The 12,451-nt window shown below is 39.4% G+C and overlaps 1 protein-coding gene across 1 annotated transcript in view; it reads left to right on the top strand.

Annotated features, from left to right (window-relative positions):
- Nucleotides 1-12,451, top strand: part of ST3GAL3 (ST3 beta-galactoside alpha-2,3-sialyltransferase 3) — a 136,543-nt gene that overhangs the window by 49,305 nt on the left and 74,787 nt on the right. Inside the window, exon 3 of the mRNA XM_009884675.1 lies at nucleotides 848-890. Within this exon, the coding sequence (XP_009882977.1) occupies nucleotides 848-890 (43 nt within the window). The remainder of the gene's footprint in view (nucleotides 1-847; nucleotides 891-12,451) is intronic.

Genomic DNA, 12,451 nt, shown 5'->3' with positions numbered 1-12,451 from the left:
TTATGTCAAACAATTCTTCCCTTGGCTTGAAAATTAAATCTGAATAGGATCGAAATCAATGGCACAGTTTACACTGACCTATCTGGTGCAGTCGTGTTGTCTTAGGTATGTGTTTACGCTTTCCTGTTCTGTCAGTAATAGCATGAAAAGCTTGTGATCTTGTTAGGTAAACTACTGCAGCAGAAATTCTGGTGGTGTTTCATAAAGAACACCAACTTCTCTGTTTCCACTGAGCTCTTTCAAAAAAGCTATGAGAATTTTTTTTCTTTTGATTTCTTTTCATACATCCTAATGATCCTCCAGGTCATCAAATTCTGGAAGGATTATCTTTTACTTCTGTTTGTATTGGGTTTTTTTAATTATATGGTAGTGAGACCCAGTGGTTCTTAGGGTGAGGAGGCCCCCGAGCTTAACACAATGCAAGAAGTACACTACACTTTTTAGTTTTTCTTGTGTGTCTCGTGAATTCTAGTAGTTTTATTTTTTGTATCAAGTCCTTGATTTACAAGATCACAATGTATTCAAAGATGCTGAATGCAAAGTTTGCTTTATTGAGGAGTTACAGATGTTCCGAGTGACATCTTGGTTCATTCTAATGATTTCTAAATTATTGATTATCCACACATTCTCTTGCTTTAGTATTTCCTGGAGATTCAGAAATGTTAATTTGGGAATACCTTGAAGTAACAATAATCTGTGATAACAGCTGCTAGCAACTGGAAATTACAATATAGCTATTTTCGGTTAGAAATAGTTATTACCCTTCCATAAGGAAGGTTTTGGTGCCTTTTGCAGAGGAGACACTTGCAGTTTTTATGATATTGTGTCCCTTGCTTTTGTTTTCCAGAATATGACAAACTGGGCTTTCTCCTGAACCTGGACTCAAAATTGTAAGTAGAACAGTAGGACTCTTCTTTGTTTCTGTAGTTACACATTTCTGTTGTAAGCAACTTCTAAGCTACCTGGGCAGTTGGGTCAGCGGACTATACGATTCTACATGGGACAGCCGAGTCCTGCAGCAGCCTGGCAATTACGACTTCTTTCCTTACACTAGGCTTTGATGGCTGGCTTGGATTGTGGTTCACTGACATTAATTCCTTAATGTCTGATCAACAGGCTATAAATGTCCACCTGAAGCCATGCCTGTCAGTCTGCTCTAGATATCCTACTGTTAATCTTCCAAATGAGGAAAAATGTATTTAACATTTGAAAGCAAGAGGAATGTCAATCTGCAATTTACTGGGATGCTTAGAAGTTTATATTTCCTTTCCACTTGTTTCTTTAAAAATGGATACTAGTATTTTTGTTTGTAAACTGGGGTGGAAAGAACCTCAACACAAGCAGTCCTCATTTGCTATGTCAGAAGAACAACAAAATGCTGAAGGATGATACTCTATCATGGGGTTTTTTGACATAAATCAGTCAAATTGAGACTGAACTTAACACTAGGGGTCACTAGCCACTCTGTTTCCGAGGTCAACAACCAGCCCTGTGGAAATTTTCACATTGGGAGCAAAGAGACTACTAAAAATCTTCTGCCTCTACTCTTTAAAAAGGCATTGAAGCAATTTAGTGGCTTTCAATGACTTGAAGATGCATCCCCTGTACAATGTATCATGTTAATGTAAAAGCCATTCTTAATGTTTAGAAAGTTTCATTTTACTTACAGGGTGTAACATTAAAGTTTTGAATTTAATCTTGCTGAGCAGCTTGAGAGCTTCCATAATGAAATGAAAGCCTCGTTAAGTGTGTTGGGAACTGCTGTTTGCAGGAAATGAGAAAGTCTCTGGGTGGGAGCTTTTTACAGAAGCATCTGGGTATATAAACTCAACTATAGTAGCATATCTGGCCAAAAGGTGCTATAGAAGAACACGTATGAGAAGAAAAGAGTATGGAATTCCCCCCCCTCCCGAAAGCTCTGTATCTCATTCAGTGTGCAGGACAGATAGTGTTTACTGCATGAATCTGGCCAAGGTTTCTTTCTGGTCTCATTTAATGAAGCAAGCTGGGTTTTTTGCATGCTGTCTGCAACCCTTGCAGGTTGCACAGTTACCGGTTTTCTTTATTGAATTTTATGACATCCTTGTGATTTAGAGACAATAGACCCTTACAGCACTGTGGGATGAGATGATATGTTATCTTCAACTTATACATGGAGAATTCAAAGCAAAGAGATTAGTCCAAAATTGTGAAGTGGGGGAGTAACGTTTGAATTAATGTCTTGGTGTTGGTAAGGGGAAGAAAGGTTTTTAAGTTTTTAAGTAGTCTGATTGTTGGGGTTTTTTTCCGGACTACTTTGCATATATTGTAATGTCTGATTTATTGAACATTCCCATTGACTGTCCACATGCTTTTGGCGTATCAGCTTTGGATACCAGCCTGTGCTGTGTCCAAACCATTCCTCCTTCTGTGTTCACTGTCCTTTTCTTTGTTGCTTTTAGCAAGTCCCATTGAGTCTTCCTTCGCTTCAAGCATCCTTTTTTCCCTCTTCTTTGCTGACTTACCTACTTCAGTTACAGCTCTCTGAGACATAGCCTGCTCCTTTTATACTTTACTATGAGGCCAAGTGAAGTTTTTACCTGCTGGAGGACTTCAAAATCCTAAAAAAAATTTATAAAACCTCCCCATGAAAGAAAGCCCTCCATTATTTTTGATTAAAGAAAGATTTTGTTGACGACTTAAAAAATATTTATATAGCACCCTAAATGTGCATGTTTGCTTTTCAAAGCCATAAAGTTAGCTTCTGAAAAAGGCTTGTAATAAAATCAGCATGATTAAAATAAATACTATGAGTTAAGGAGTAAGGAAAGCAAGTACTATACATAGGAGAAATCACTTTTTTTTTTTACTGTAAATTTCCTTTGTTAGTTTTAGGTTGGGTTTTTTTCCATTGTTTTTTTTTTTATTTGTTTCTTCTGTGGAAGTAAAGCTGGCCCTGCTTTGAGAATGGACCTGATGACCTTCAGAGTTCCTTTCCAGCCTGAATTATTTTTATTTTTTTTCAATAGCAAGGGAGCCAGAAAAAAACCTGAAAAAACCATAAAACATACTAAATAAATTTTGAAAGAAAAATGGGTGACAGCCCAGGGGAATTTGCTGCTGTTCCACAAGTTGACCATGTGTGGTCAGGGAACCAAATACATTTTCTAAGTAGGCATTGAATTCTGTGGAATTTAGTGGTTAAAAATGCTTTCTGCAACTCGTTGTAGAAGCACTCTCTGTTTTTTGGAAAAAAAAAAAAAATTGCTTAGAGTTGAAAGGGGTAATATATTCTGCACTGACGACTTTATTGGCAGAAATAATTTAATTACATCTGTTGTGATATAATCATTCCGGTGGAATTTTGCCATAGATCATAACTTTATAGGGTTCACCTAATTGACAGCACGTGAGAGTCGTGTGTGACTTGAAACACTTGGGGCAACAAGTAGTTTTCTCTTTTTTTTTCTCCTTAATCTTTCATTTGTTCAAAACCTGTTCCTGGCTGTTAGTTGATGTCATTTAAACTAATGAGCTGGAGGAATAACATTTTCTACAAAGGTAAATCTGCATTAAGACTTAAGTGCTCTGAGTTATATTTTAAATGATATATAGAGGAAAGTGTTTGACACGAAAAAATAGTAATGTATCAATTTGCCTTTGCATCTTTAATTGTGTCATGTATTACTACTTCAGTGTCCTCTACCCTGTAGATGTCCAGGGCATGTTATTCATGTATAATACATTCTGTTGTGGTTACAGCAATGCAGTGATTCTGTTCACTGGTTCTCCTTGAGTTTGTGGAAATGGTAATGAAACCAGATTTGTTCACTTTGGAAAGAAAATCTGTCAGAAGTACTTGAGAAGTGTTTTCTGTGGGAAGTGTATGTCTGGTGCATGCCTTGCTATAGCATTAGGGAGACTGGTATGGCCAGAAACCTCACCTGGAAGGGGATGGCCAGTTTTAAAGATACTGTATGGATGCTTCGTGGAAATGAACGGTTCTGACCAGAAGTCTTGTTGCACTGAGGTTGTCAGAAAGGAGGCTATCAAGAAGGAAGATGCTTCCTTTCTGCTGCCTGTGCTTAGGCTAACTCTTCTTTGGAAAGTCTTTTAGCTTTTGGAAAGCAGGATGGGATGCAGGTGGGGATTGTTAATGAAATACAGGATGAATGGAAAGCTGAGGACATACGTAGGCAACATAGTTTATGAATTAGTTGTTTCCTTAGTCAAAACAAGACCTAAGGCTCCTCAGGACCAGATCAGTGAAAAAAGATCTGTTGCAAGAGGAGTTTATCTTTTAGTTATGCTTGTACCAACCATAACATCATTACCAAAATTAGAATATCAAACCAAAATATGCACAAAGTACAGAAACAGGCCAGTTGCATCAATTTCTCCCAGGTAAAGATGTTTCCCAAGCTGCAGAGCCACGTGCTGTTTTAAAAACTTCAAGAATAAAATCCAACATTTACTGGTTGTGTAGAGAAAAGTACTTATACGAAAAATATGATACAATTCACAGGTCTTAATTCTTGGAGGGGGCAATGGTTCCTGAACAACTTAAGGCCATCAATCATATCAGTGACTCAGCCAGTGGATTACTAGGTGCCACCAAATGCCAAGATTTGCAGTCGCTTTCTAACATCTGTGCTTGGCAAAGGGTTGCATGCTTTTATTATTATTATTAAATATTTATATTGTAGTAGTTCTTTGAGGCTGGCCAGGTCCTCGAAACAAGAGTTTCATTCACTACTAATTCTGATTCATTCTCTGAGCAGAATCTGTGTTTGCATTGAACTACATGAGATTTCTGTAGGAGGATCAGCATATGATCATGTAGTTAATTACAGACCATATTTTAATGCGTATTTCTTGGGCCCAGCTGAAGATTGCATGGTCATTCTTTATTCTGTCACTTACTACTCTGTGAGTGCTTAGTTTAGTCACCTTAATGATTACTTTGAGTATGCCTCGACATGTTACAAGTGTAGATTCACTTCTCTGTGCATGTGAAAAGCTCCTTTTTTGTAATAATCCATGTGATTTGAGGGCTTTTGCCTCGTGGTGTTGCCCTCATGCTTCTCTATCAGCTTTCCTTGCTCTGCTGGCATGCCATTTACTCAGTGAGATGGAAGCTAGTGACTGCTACTTCTGTCCTTGTTTCAAATTCCTCCTTCAAAAGCTGTTTTCAAAGGTACTTTAGCAGTTAGGTTGGTGATTCACGGCCAAGAAGGCGAATGGCATCCTGGGGTGCATCAAGAAGAGTGTGGCCAGCAGGTCGAGGGAGGTCATCCTCCCCCTCTACTCTGCCCTGGTGAGGCCGCATCTGGAATACTGCATCCAGTTCTGAGCTCCCCAGTTCAAGAAAGACAGGGAACTGCTGGAGAGGGTCCAGCAAAGGGCAACGAAGATGATTAGGGGATTGGAACATCTCTCATATGAGGAAAGGCTTAGGGACTTGGGTCTCTTTAGTCTAGAGAAAAGAAGACTGAGGGGGGATCTTATTAACTCTTACAAATACTTAACGGGAGGGTGCCAGGGGGATGGGAGCAGTCTTTTTTCAGTGGCGCCCAGTGATAGGGCGAGGGGTAATGGGCATAAACTTGAACATAGGAAGTTCCATCTTAACATGAGAAGGAACTTCTTTACTTTGAGGATGGCAGAGCACTGGAACAGGCTGCCCAGAGAGGTGGTGGAGGCTCCCACTCTGGAGACATTCAAAACCCACCTGGACGCCATCCTGTGCAACCTACTGTAGGTGACCCTGCTCTGGCAGGGGGGTTGGACTAGATGATCTCCAGAGGTCACAGTCAGCACGAAACCTGGATTTTAAAATATTGGCCGATGAATGATGGAGGAAGTGTCCCATCCCAGGGTTTGGCTTTGACTGGGGAAGAACCACTCCCTCGAAGTTTTGTAAATGTTAGAAGATGTGCTTGAGCTTACTGGAATCATTCTTCACTTAAACAAAAAGTTAATGGGTATTACAATGTGTTAACTTGTGAGAGAAAGCTAATTTTTTTAAAGATAGAAACAGGCAAAAAAAATTGCTACCCCTCTCAATTAGAAAAGTAACTATGAGATCAGTATGGTTGACCACAATAACATAATACTAACATAGTTAATATACTGTATTTGTACAATATATTGTATATATTTTATATTGTGTACTTTGGGAATTTTTAGGCAATACTTAATTAAAAGGAGGAATATTTTTTCCAGTGGGCTCTGTGCTTTGCTGGACATTCTGTGACACTGTGTATGTACATGTTTTTCCAATACTATAGAGTAGATTTGGGAAGTGCAGCAAAGATTTTTGTTTTTTTTTCACTATTCATGATAATTTCAAACTTCACTTTCAAAAGAAAAGACAAAAAAATTGGGTCTTGGGCGGGGGGGGGGGGGCCAGAAAAAAAAACCTTTACCCTGCAAACTCAAATGAAACTTGATCTAAATTTCGAAAAGACCGTAAAAATGGAGGGAGTTTGGGCGAGGGAAACGCACAGATTGGGTTACTTCTGTTTGTTGAAATTTCTTTACTTCAGATCTTTAATAACGAAGAACTGAAACAGAGCCCCTTCCTCTCATTTTGTTTCTCGGGTGGGAGGTTGCTTTGAAACTGTTTGTGTCTATGTGTGGTACTTTGCCATTAAGCACTGTAAAAATAAGCAATAAATGTGTTGGAATGCTGCACTTTCCCCATGCCTGCTGCTGTGGGGTTTCTTTGTGCCCTGTTTTCCTTCCCATTTGTCTTTTTGTATTCCTGCGATCCTAGGGGTGGGTGGGGATGGCCAAAAAAGAAAAGTGTGAAGTCCCAATGATCACCGGTCCTGCCTAGGCAGGGTAAGAGTGTGCCTCACGGGCTAAATGGAGGGATTCTGACCATCACAAGCAAAAGCATCCTGATGCTTTTTCTGAAAGATTATTTCAAGGCTTAGCATGCTTTGACATTAGTATTTTCTTGACAGTTGGTTATTTATTTCTCTTTCATTTCAGATTTTTCTTTGACTTTTAATTCATGTCCTTCTACCTAATCTCTTCTAATCTATGCTAATTGTTTGAGCACTTCAAATATTTTAAAAAATGAACCCTCGCTATTCACAGCGGTTCAATTACCAGTCTGTTTGTTGTTCATCCATCAAACCTCCCACGTTTTAGTGGGATGGAACTGCCATCCCTGTTTTTTTGTTTGTTTTGCTGTTCTTAACTCATTTCAGGATTTTTTTTCAGTTTTGATCCTTTGGAATTCTCATAAGGATTTCTCACGTGAGTCTCCGTTATCTAACTTCAGGATTCCTGCGCTAGACACAACCACAGTTGATGAAGAAGATAAAGACTGTAGAACTCAGAATTACTGGCTACTTAGATAGAACTGATTCATTACTTGATTTGTTAAGTGCAAGCGAAGTAAAAAACTTCTGTTTGTTGCTTCTAAAAGGGCCAGTTTCCTGAAGCTGGAAGTAATTATGAACCAAACCATGTGGGAAAAGAATGTAAAGCAAAAAATATGAATGGCTGGGCATTGTTTAGAGCAGTTTTATAGTGTTTGCCCCAGCAAGTTCAGTTTCATAAGAAAGAAATGTTTATGGAAAAACTGTTTTATTGCGGGTATAAGGGAAAACAGTGATAATATATTTATAGAAAAGGTAGAAGTATGCAGTAAATACATGGAGTTTTGTTCTGTTTGGATGAGAAAAAGAGTGCTTTCCTTAATATCAAGAAGAAAAATTCAAGCAGCAGATACTTAAGTTTATGTGCTTCAGAATTGGTATGTCTGGACAACATTCTTGCAAGAATTTCTAAAGTTCTAAACAAGAATTTCTAAAGAATCTAGAGATTATTAATAAATCTTCAAACACTAGGGGTTCTCCATCTTCTTGGCAGAAAGTGGATGTACAAATATTTTAAAAACAAAAAGGAATGACTCATAAGCTTTTCCAACCCGTTTTTGATTCTGAGCACAATAACACAATGGCCAATATGAGTTTACACACACACACAATTGTAATACATATAGTTCCAATTAGTGTGCATATTAAATAGGAAGCACTTTTTGTTAGATGGGCTGCTTCTTCAAGGGAATGTCCATGAAGGTGCCTGGTATGTGTTAGATTGATTTCTTTCTTTTCTTTCTTTCTATGTTCCTCTTAGGACTGTGTTTCCACATTTTGTGTTCTTTTAACCAGCCAGACTAGTTGTATAAAAACTGGGAACTCTGTACAGAAAAGACTCCGTTCTTTTTTCCCCTCCTTAACTGTAAGGTGAAGCACTTAGTTGGCATGTAGTTCTTCACCACAGTAGCATTAACCTAATTAAATGTATGTATTGTTTGGGTTTTTTCCCCTGGAGTGGATATGGTTACAACTAGTTAACTTTACAAGTTGCTATTAACTCTTGTTCAAGCAAAAATTTTTACAGTTGTTGCATTCGCAGAAGGCTAAATTTACTTCAGTAGCAAAACCCAATTCATGAATTATCTATAAGCTCATAAACCACATGTTGCTCAGTCCTCTTGGGAGAAGAGCATATAAAAAGCCACGCTTCATGTTCTTCCTTCAGAAAACCATTCTAAAACTGAGAGATAAATTACTTTAATTTTGGCCAGCTTCTGCATTAGTAAGCTTGTTAAATTTCTAGTTACTGAATGTCCTCCTGCAAAGACCTTCTTGCTCTCTGAATAACTTATGAAAATTGAATGGATTGGGCTATCTACACATTGATCATTCCAAAAACTTCAGTTAAAGAGGTTAGAAATACTGCATTAAGACCATTAAAGGAACGAGTCTCATTCTAGTTGGTTATACAGTTTACTGCGAAGACTAGACGTTCTGTGGGATCATGGGTTTTGGTATGGATTTATGTTAAAACACTAGCGTTCATCGCTGTATTCTTAATATTCGTCATAATGAACAAAGTACCAGCACATTGTGGAAACAGGTGATTTCTTGCTGTCTGTCCTGAATCAAAGCAGTTGCAAGCTTATCATGAAACTGATGTTGCCTCTGGGAATCCCAAAGGCACGTGTGTGATCCCCAGGCACCAGCTCTTCTGCACCTGCCTGGCTTGACATAGATCCCTTCTTGCAGGCCAGCACTGTTCCACCTCCAAAGAGAAATCTACTTCCCTTTTATTTCCCCTTGGAGATGTTTTAGGGAATCCTCATCTGATGGGTGAATGGAAATCAAGTGTATTGCAGCAAGGGAACGTTGTACTGTTTATCAAGCCTGCCTCTGAATCATGTCACTCACTCTGAAGAACACTCTTGCTATGGTATCTAGACACGGCTTAGTTGTCAGCTCCTAATTTATATTTTTCTGTAGCTGGCTGTGAGGAGGTTTTGTAAATGGGGTGTACGGGAAGAGACAGCTTACTTTACTCAGTCTGCCTCTAAATTTATCTTCTGCGTTGCTGTAATGGGACCAGAGACGTCAAAGCTTTGCTGTCTGGATGTGCTAAGAATGCCATACATAAATTTTAAGAATATGTAGTAGGTCATCAAGGCACGGAAGAGTTTGGTGGAACAAACACAAACAGACTTTTCACATGCTCGGGCAGGACAGTAAAACCAAGACATACTTTCAACAGCTGTGATTGTAATGTATGAGGTAAGAAAACAGTATTTCATTTACGCTGAAAGAAAGCAGGAAGCTTTATCGCTGTGCTTGAGAAGAATTGCCTAGCAGAAGAGAGGATGGTGATGTGCCAGGTAGTGACATGCTGTGAAACCGTTATCCTAAGCTTTCTACAGAGATGATAGGCTAGAGGAACTCAAGGTGAGAGAGACTGAAGGAACCCTGTTAAATTTAATCCAGGGGTGTATTTTATTTTACTTGTTTTGTTCCCAGACTTATGACTGGAAACCTGACAGTAGGTCTTGCTGAGTAAAAATCTTTGTTTTACTGTTTAAAGTCCTCCTAGGACTGGAGGATAAGGTAAGTTTTGATTAGGTTGATAAATTTAGAACATGCTTTTTGCCTTGAGGAAGCGTGACGTTGCTGCTAGCATCCTTGACAAATCTGCACTGGAGAAGTACTCTAAAGGACTACAGACCTGACAAGGGCTGGTGGGAGAGCTGGTGCTGTGTGATGCCCGTTGCAGTGAACAAAACATGATGAAGACTACTTTGCAGCAGGAAGGTTACTTACAGCTGCATCTGATGTGCCATGTCGGGGAGGGAGTCGTGTAGCAGTTGTTGCTGCAAGATGTTTTTGAGGATGTGGATTTAAATTGAATTGCGAGGCTCACATGAGGTTTTCTCTAGTTGCTTTTGAGAAAACCAAACAATTACATTAACTTCTATGAAATACTGTGTGTTCTTGCATTACACAGAAGCCCACGTGATTCTTCCTTGCATCACAGCAGAAATGAAAACCGGTAGAAATGCTGCTCCTGATGCTCGCTGCAGCCCCAGTCCTGCTCTCGGTAATGAGAATCAGGACCACAAAGGGAGGGACAGAAAACTGACAGAACATGTATGTGCTGTTTCTTCCTCGTCTGCCGTGCAATCTGTTCCAGCTTGTTAAAGAAGGATAAACTGAAAAGCCAACAAACAAAATGGTTTTGATTTGCATATTGAACGTGCTTGGGTACTTCTGTTTGATTTCAGACCTTTCAATTCCTACTTAGAATCATCTTCCCCCTGGCTCTCTAAAGGGCTTGAAGACCTGAAAAATGTGAGCAGTGTCCTATAGAGCTGCAAAATGCTGAGCATCTTCCTCCTGCTCCTTTTCATCCTCTTTTAGTGACCTTTTTTTACATCATTGAAGGCAGAAATCCCCAAAGGTGATCGCGTCATTTTACTGAGTCGGGGACTATGATCTGTTCAGGATTCAGAGCTGTTTTTATCGTCAGGCTCAGGTGATTTTGTGAAGTGTTGCTGTTTTGATGAATTAACAAGGAGGAGAAGATAGGATTTGTCCTGTTGAAAAGTGAAACCTATTTCAGTGCTCAGCCTTAGAGCTCTTCTTTAGCCTGTACACGAAAACCACTTCTCTCTCTCTTTCGGAGAGCCACGAATAACTTGCTTCTGATGTAGGACTGATGTTCAGTGAAGTTAGGGGTGATATAAGATGAAGGAAGGTCTGATTAATTGGGCTGTTCACAGTTCTTTGAGACGCGCTTTATTCTGTTCTCTGACTCATCGTGGTTACATATGGCAGTTTGGATGTTGGTTGGATGGCCTTTTCAGACAAGCAGCTGCTCTTTGAAGTGGAAAAAAAGTTATCTTAGCAGAAGAGCATTCACTAGAACAATGTATGGAGTAAACAGGAGAGTTTTGATCTGGGTGGCTGTGCAGCTGTTCTTACTGTTAAGAGTTCTGGCTATTCTTAATTATTTACCCTAAAGCAGTTTGGATTTTTTTTAGTTTCGTGAGGGCACACTTAGTCACAGTGTCTGCAAGGGTTCCTCCAGGTCAGGGTTACGTTCTGTATTTACAGCAAGGTTTCTAGAGGAAATGTTTTCCTCCCAATATGTAGCCTTTGTCTTCTTAAGACTTCAGTGTGGTACTTACTAGATTAACTGATGTCTGTTTGAATTCATGACATATGTCTCTAATATAGGTCAGTGAAAACAGCTTTTTTTTGGACTACTACTTCAGAAAGAAGAGTGAGAAAAAGTCAGAGCCTCATGACTATATACAGCATTTTCTAAAACTACTGTTAAACCACATTCTCCAATTGTGAGGTCACCGCTACGTACCATCTAAAGCAACTTATTCACTGACCAGTGGTTTTTTCCTCTCAGTTTCAGTCCAACCCAGGGAAGAAGGGGAAAAAAAAAACAACCAACTCTTGCCATATCCAGAGTCATCTTTTTCTTTATTTAAGAGGAGTAGTTATTCCTCCCCAGCCTGTCCAGCTCTTCCAAAGAAAAGTTTAAAGGGCAACTTTTATGACCCTTACCCCTGCAAAGTTACCAAAGAAACTGAAAAGGGAGGGTGTTGTGAACTGTTCTTGTTAAAGGTACTTTATCAGGTAGCTGAGAGAGATTTTTCCAAGTGGGATTTATTCCCCTTAGGTATGGTCTCTGCCAGTTGCCTGTGCAATAGATCTGCTACTGCAACAGAAAGCGTGGAACTTCCTTTGTGGGAAAATAAAAATGGCCAGACCAAAGATTCACCTGCCCCAATGTCTTGTCTCAAAGTACTCCTGAGAATTGTTTAGGGAAGGAGAAAAATACACCAGTGAAAAGCGATCCTTGCTCCAGTGTCGCTCTCCAGCTTCCGAGGAGAGGAAGCTTTGGTATTCCTGAGTTGGGGATGCTGTTAGACCTCTTAATAGCTTTTGATCCCATCTGTACATCTGGCTTCTATAACATACTGAGGTGAAGAAATCTACGAATTACCTGCAGGTTATATGAAAGAAGGGCTTCCTTATGTTAGTGTTTTACTGTCTTTAGGATAATTTTGTTGACGTTCCGATGAGATGAGATATAGCGCATAACGAATCACTGTTGATTCCCCCCCCCC

This window comes from Charadrius vociferus, unplaced genomic scaffold, assembly GCF_000708025.1.
Source record: "Charadrius vociferus isolate BGI_N301 unplaced genomic scaffold, ASM70802v2 scaffold163, whole genome shotgun sequence".
Taxonomy (NCBI): Eukaryota; Metazoa; Chordata; class Aves; order Charadriiformes; family Charadriidae; genus Charadrius; species Charadrius vociferus.
This window is presented reverse-complemented; position numbering and strand designations above follow the sequence as displayed.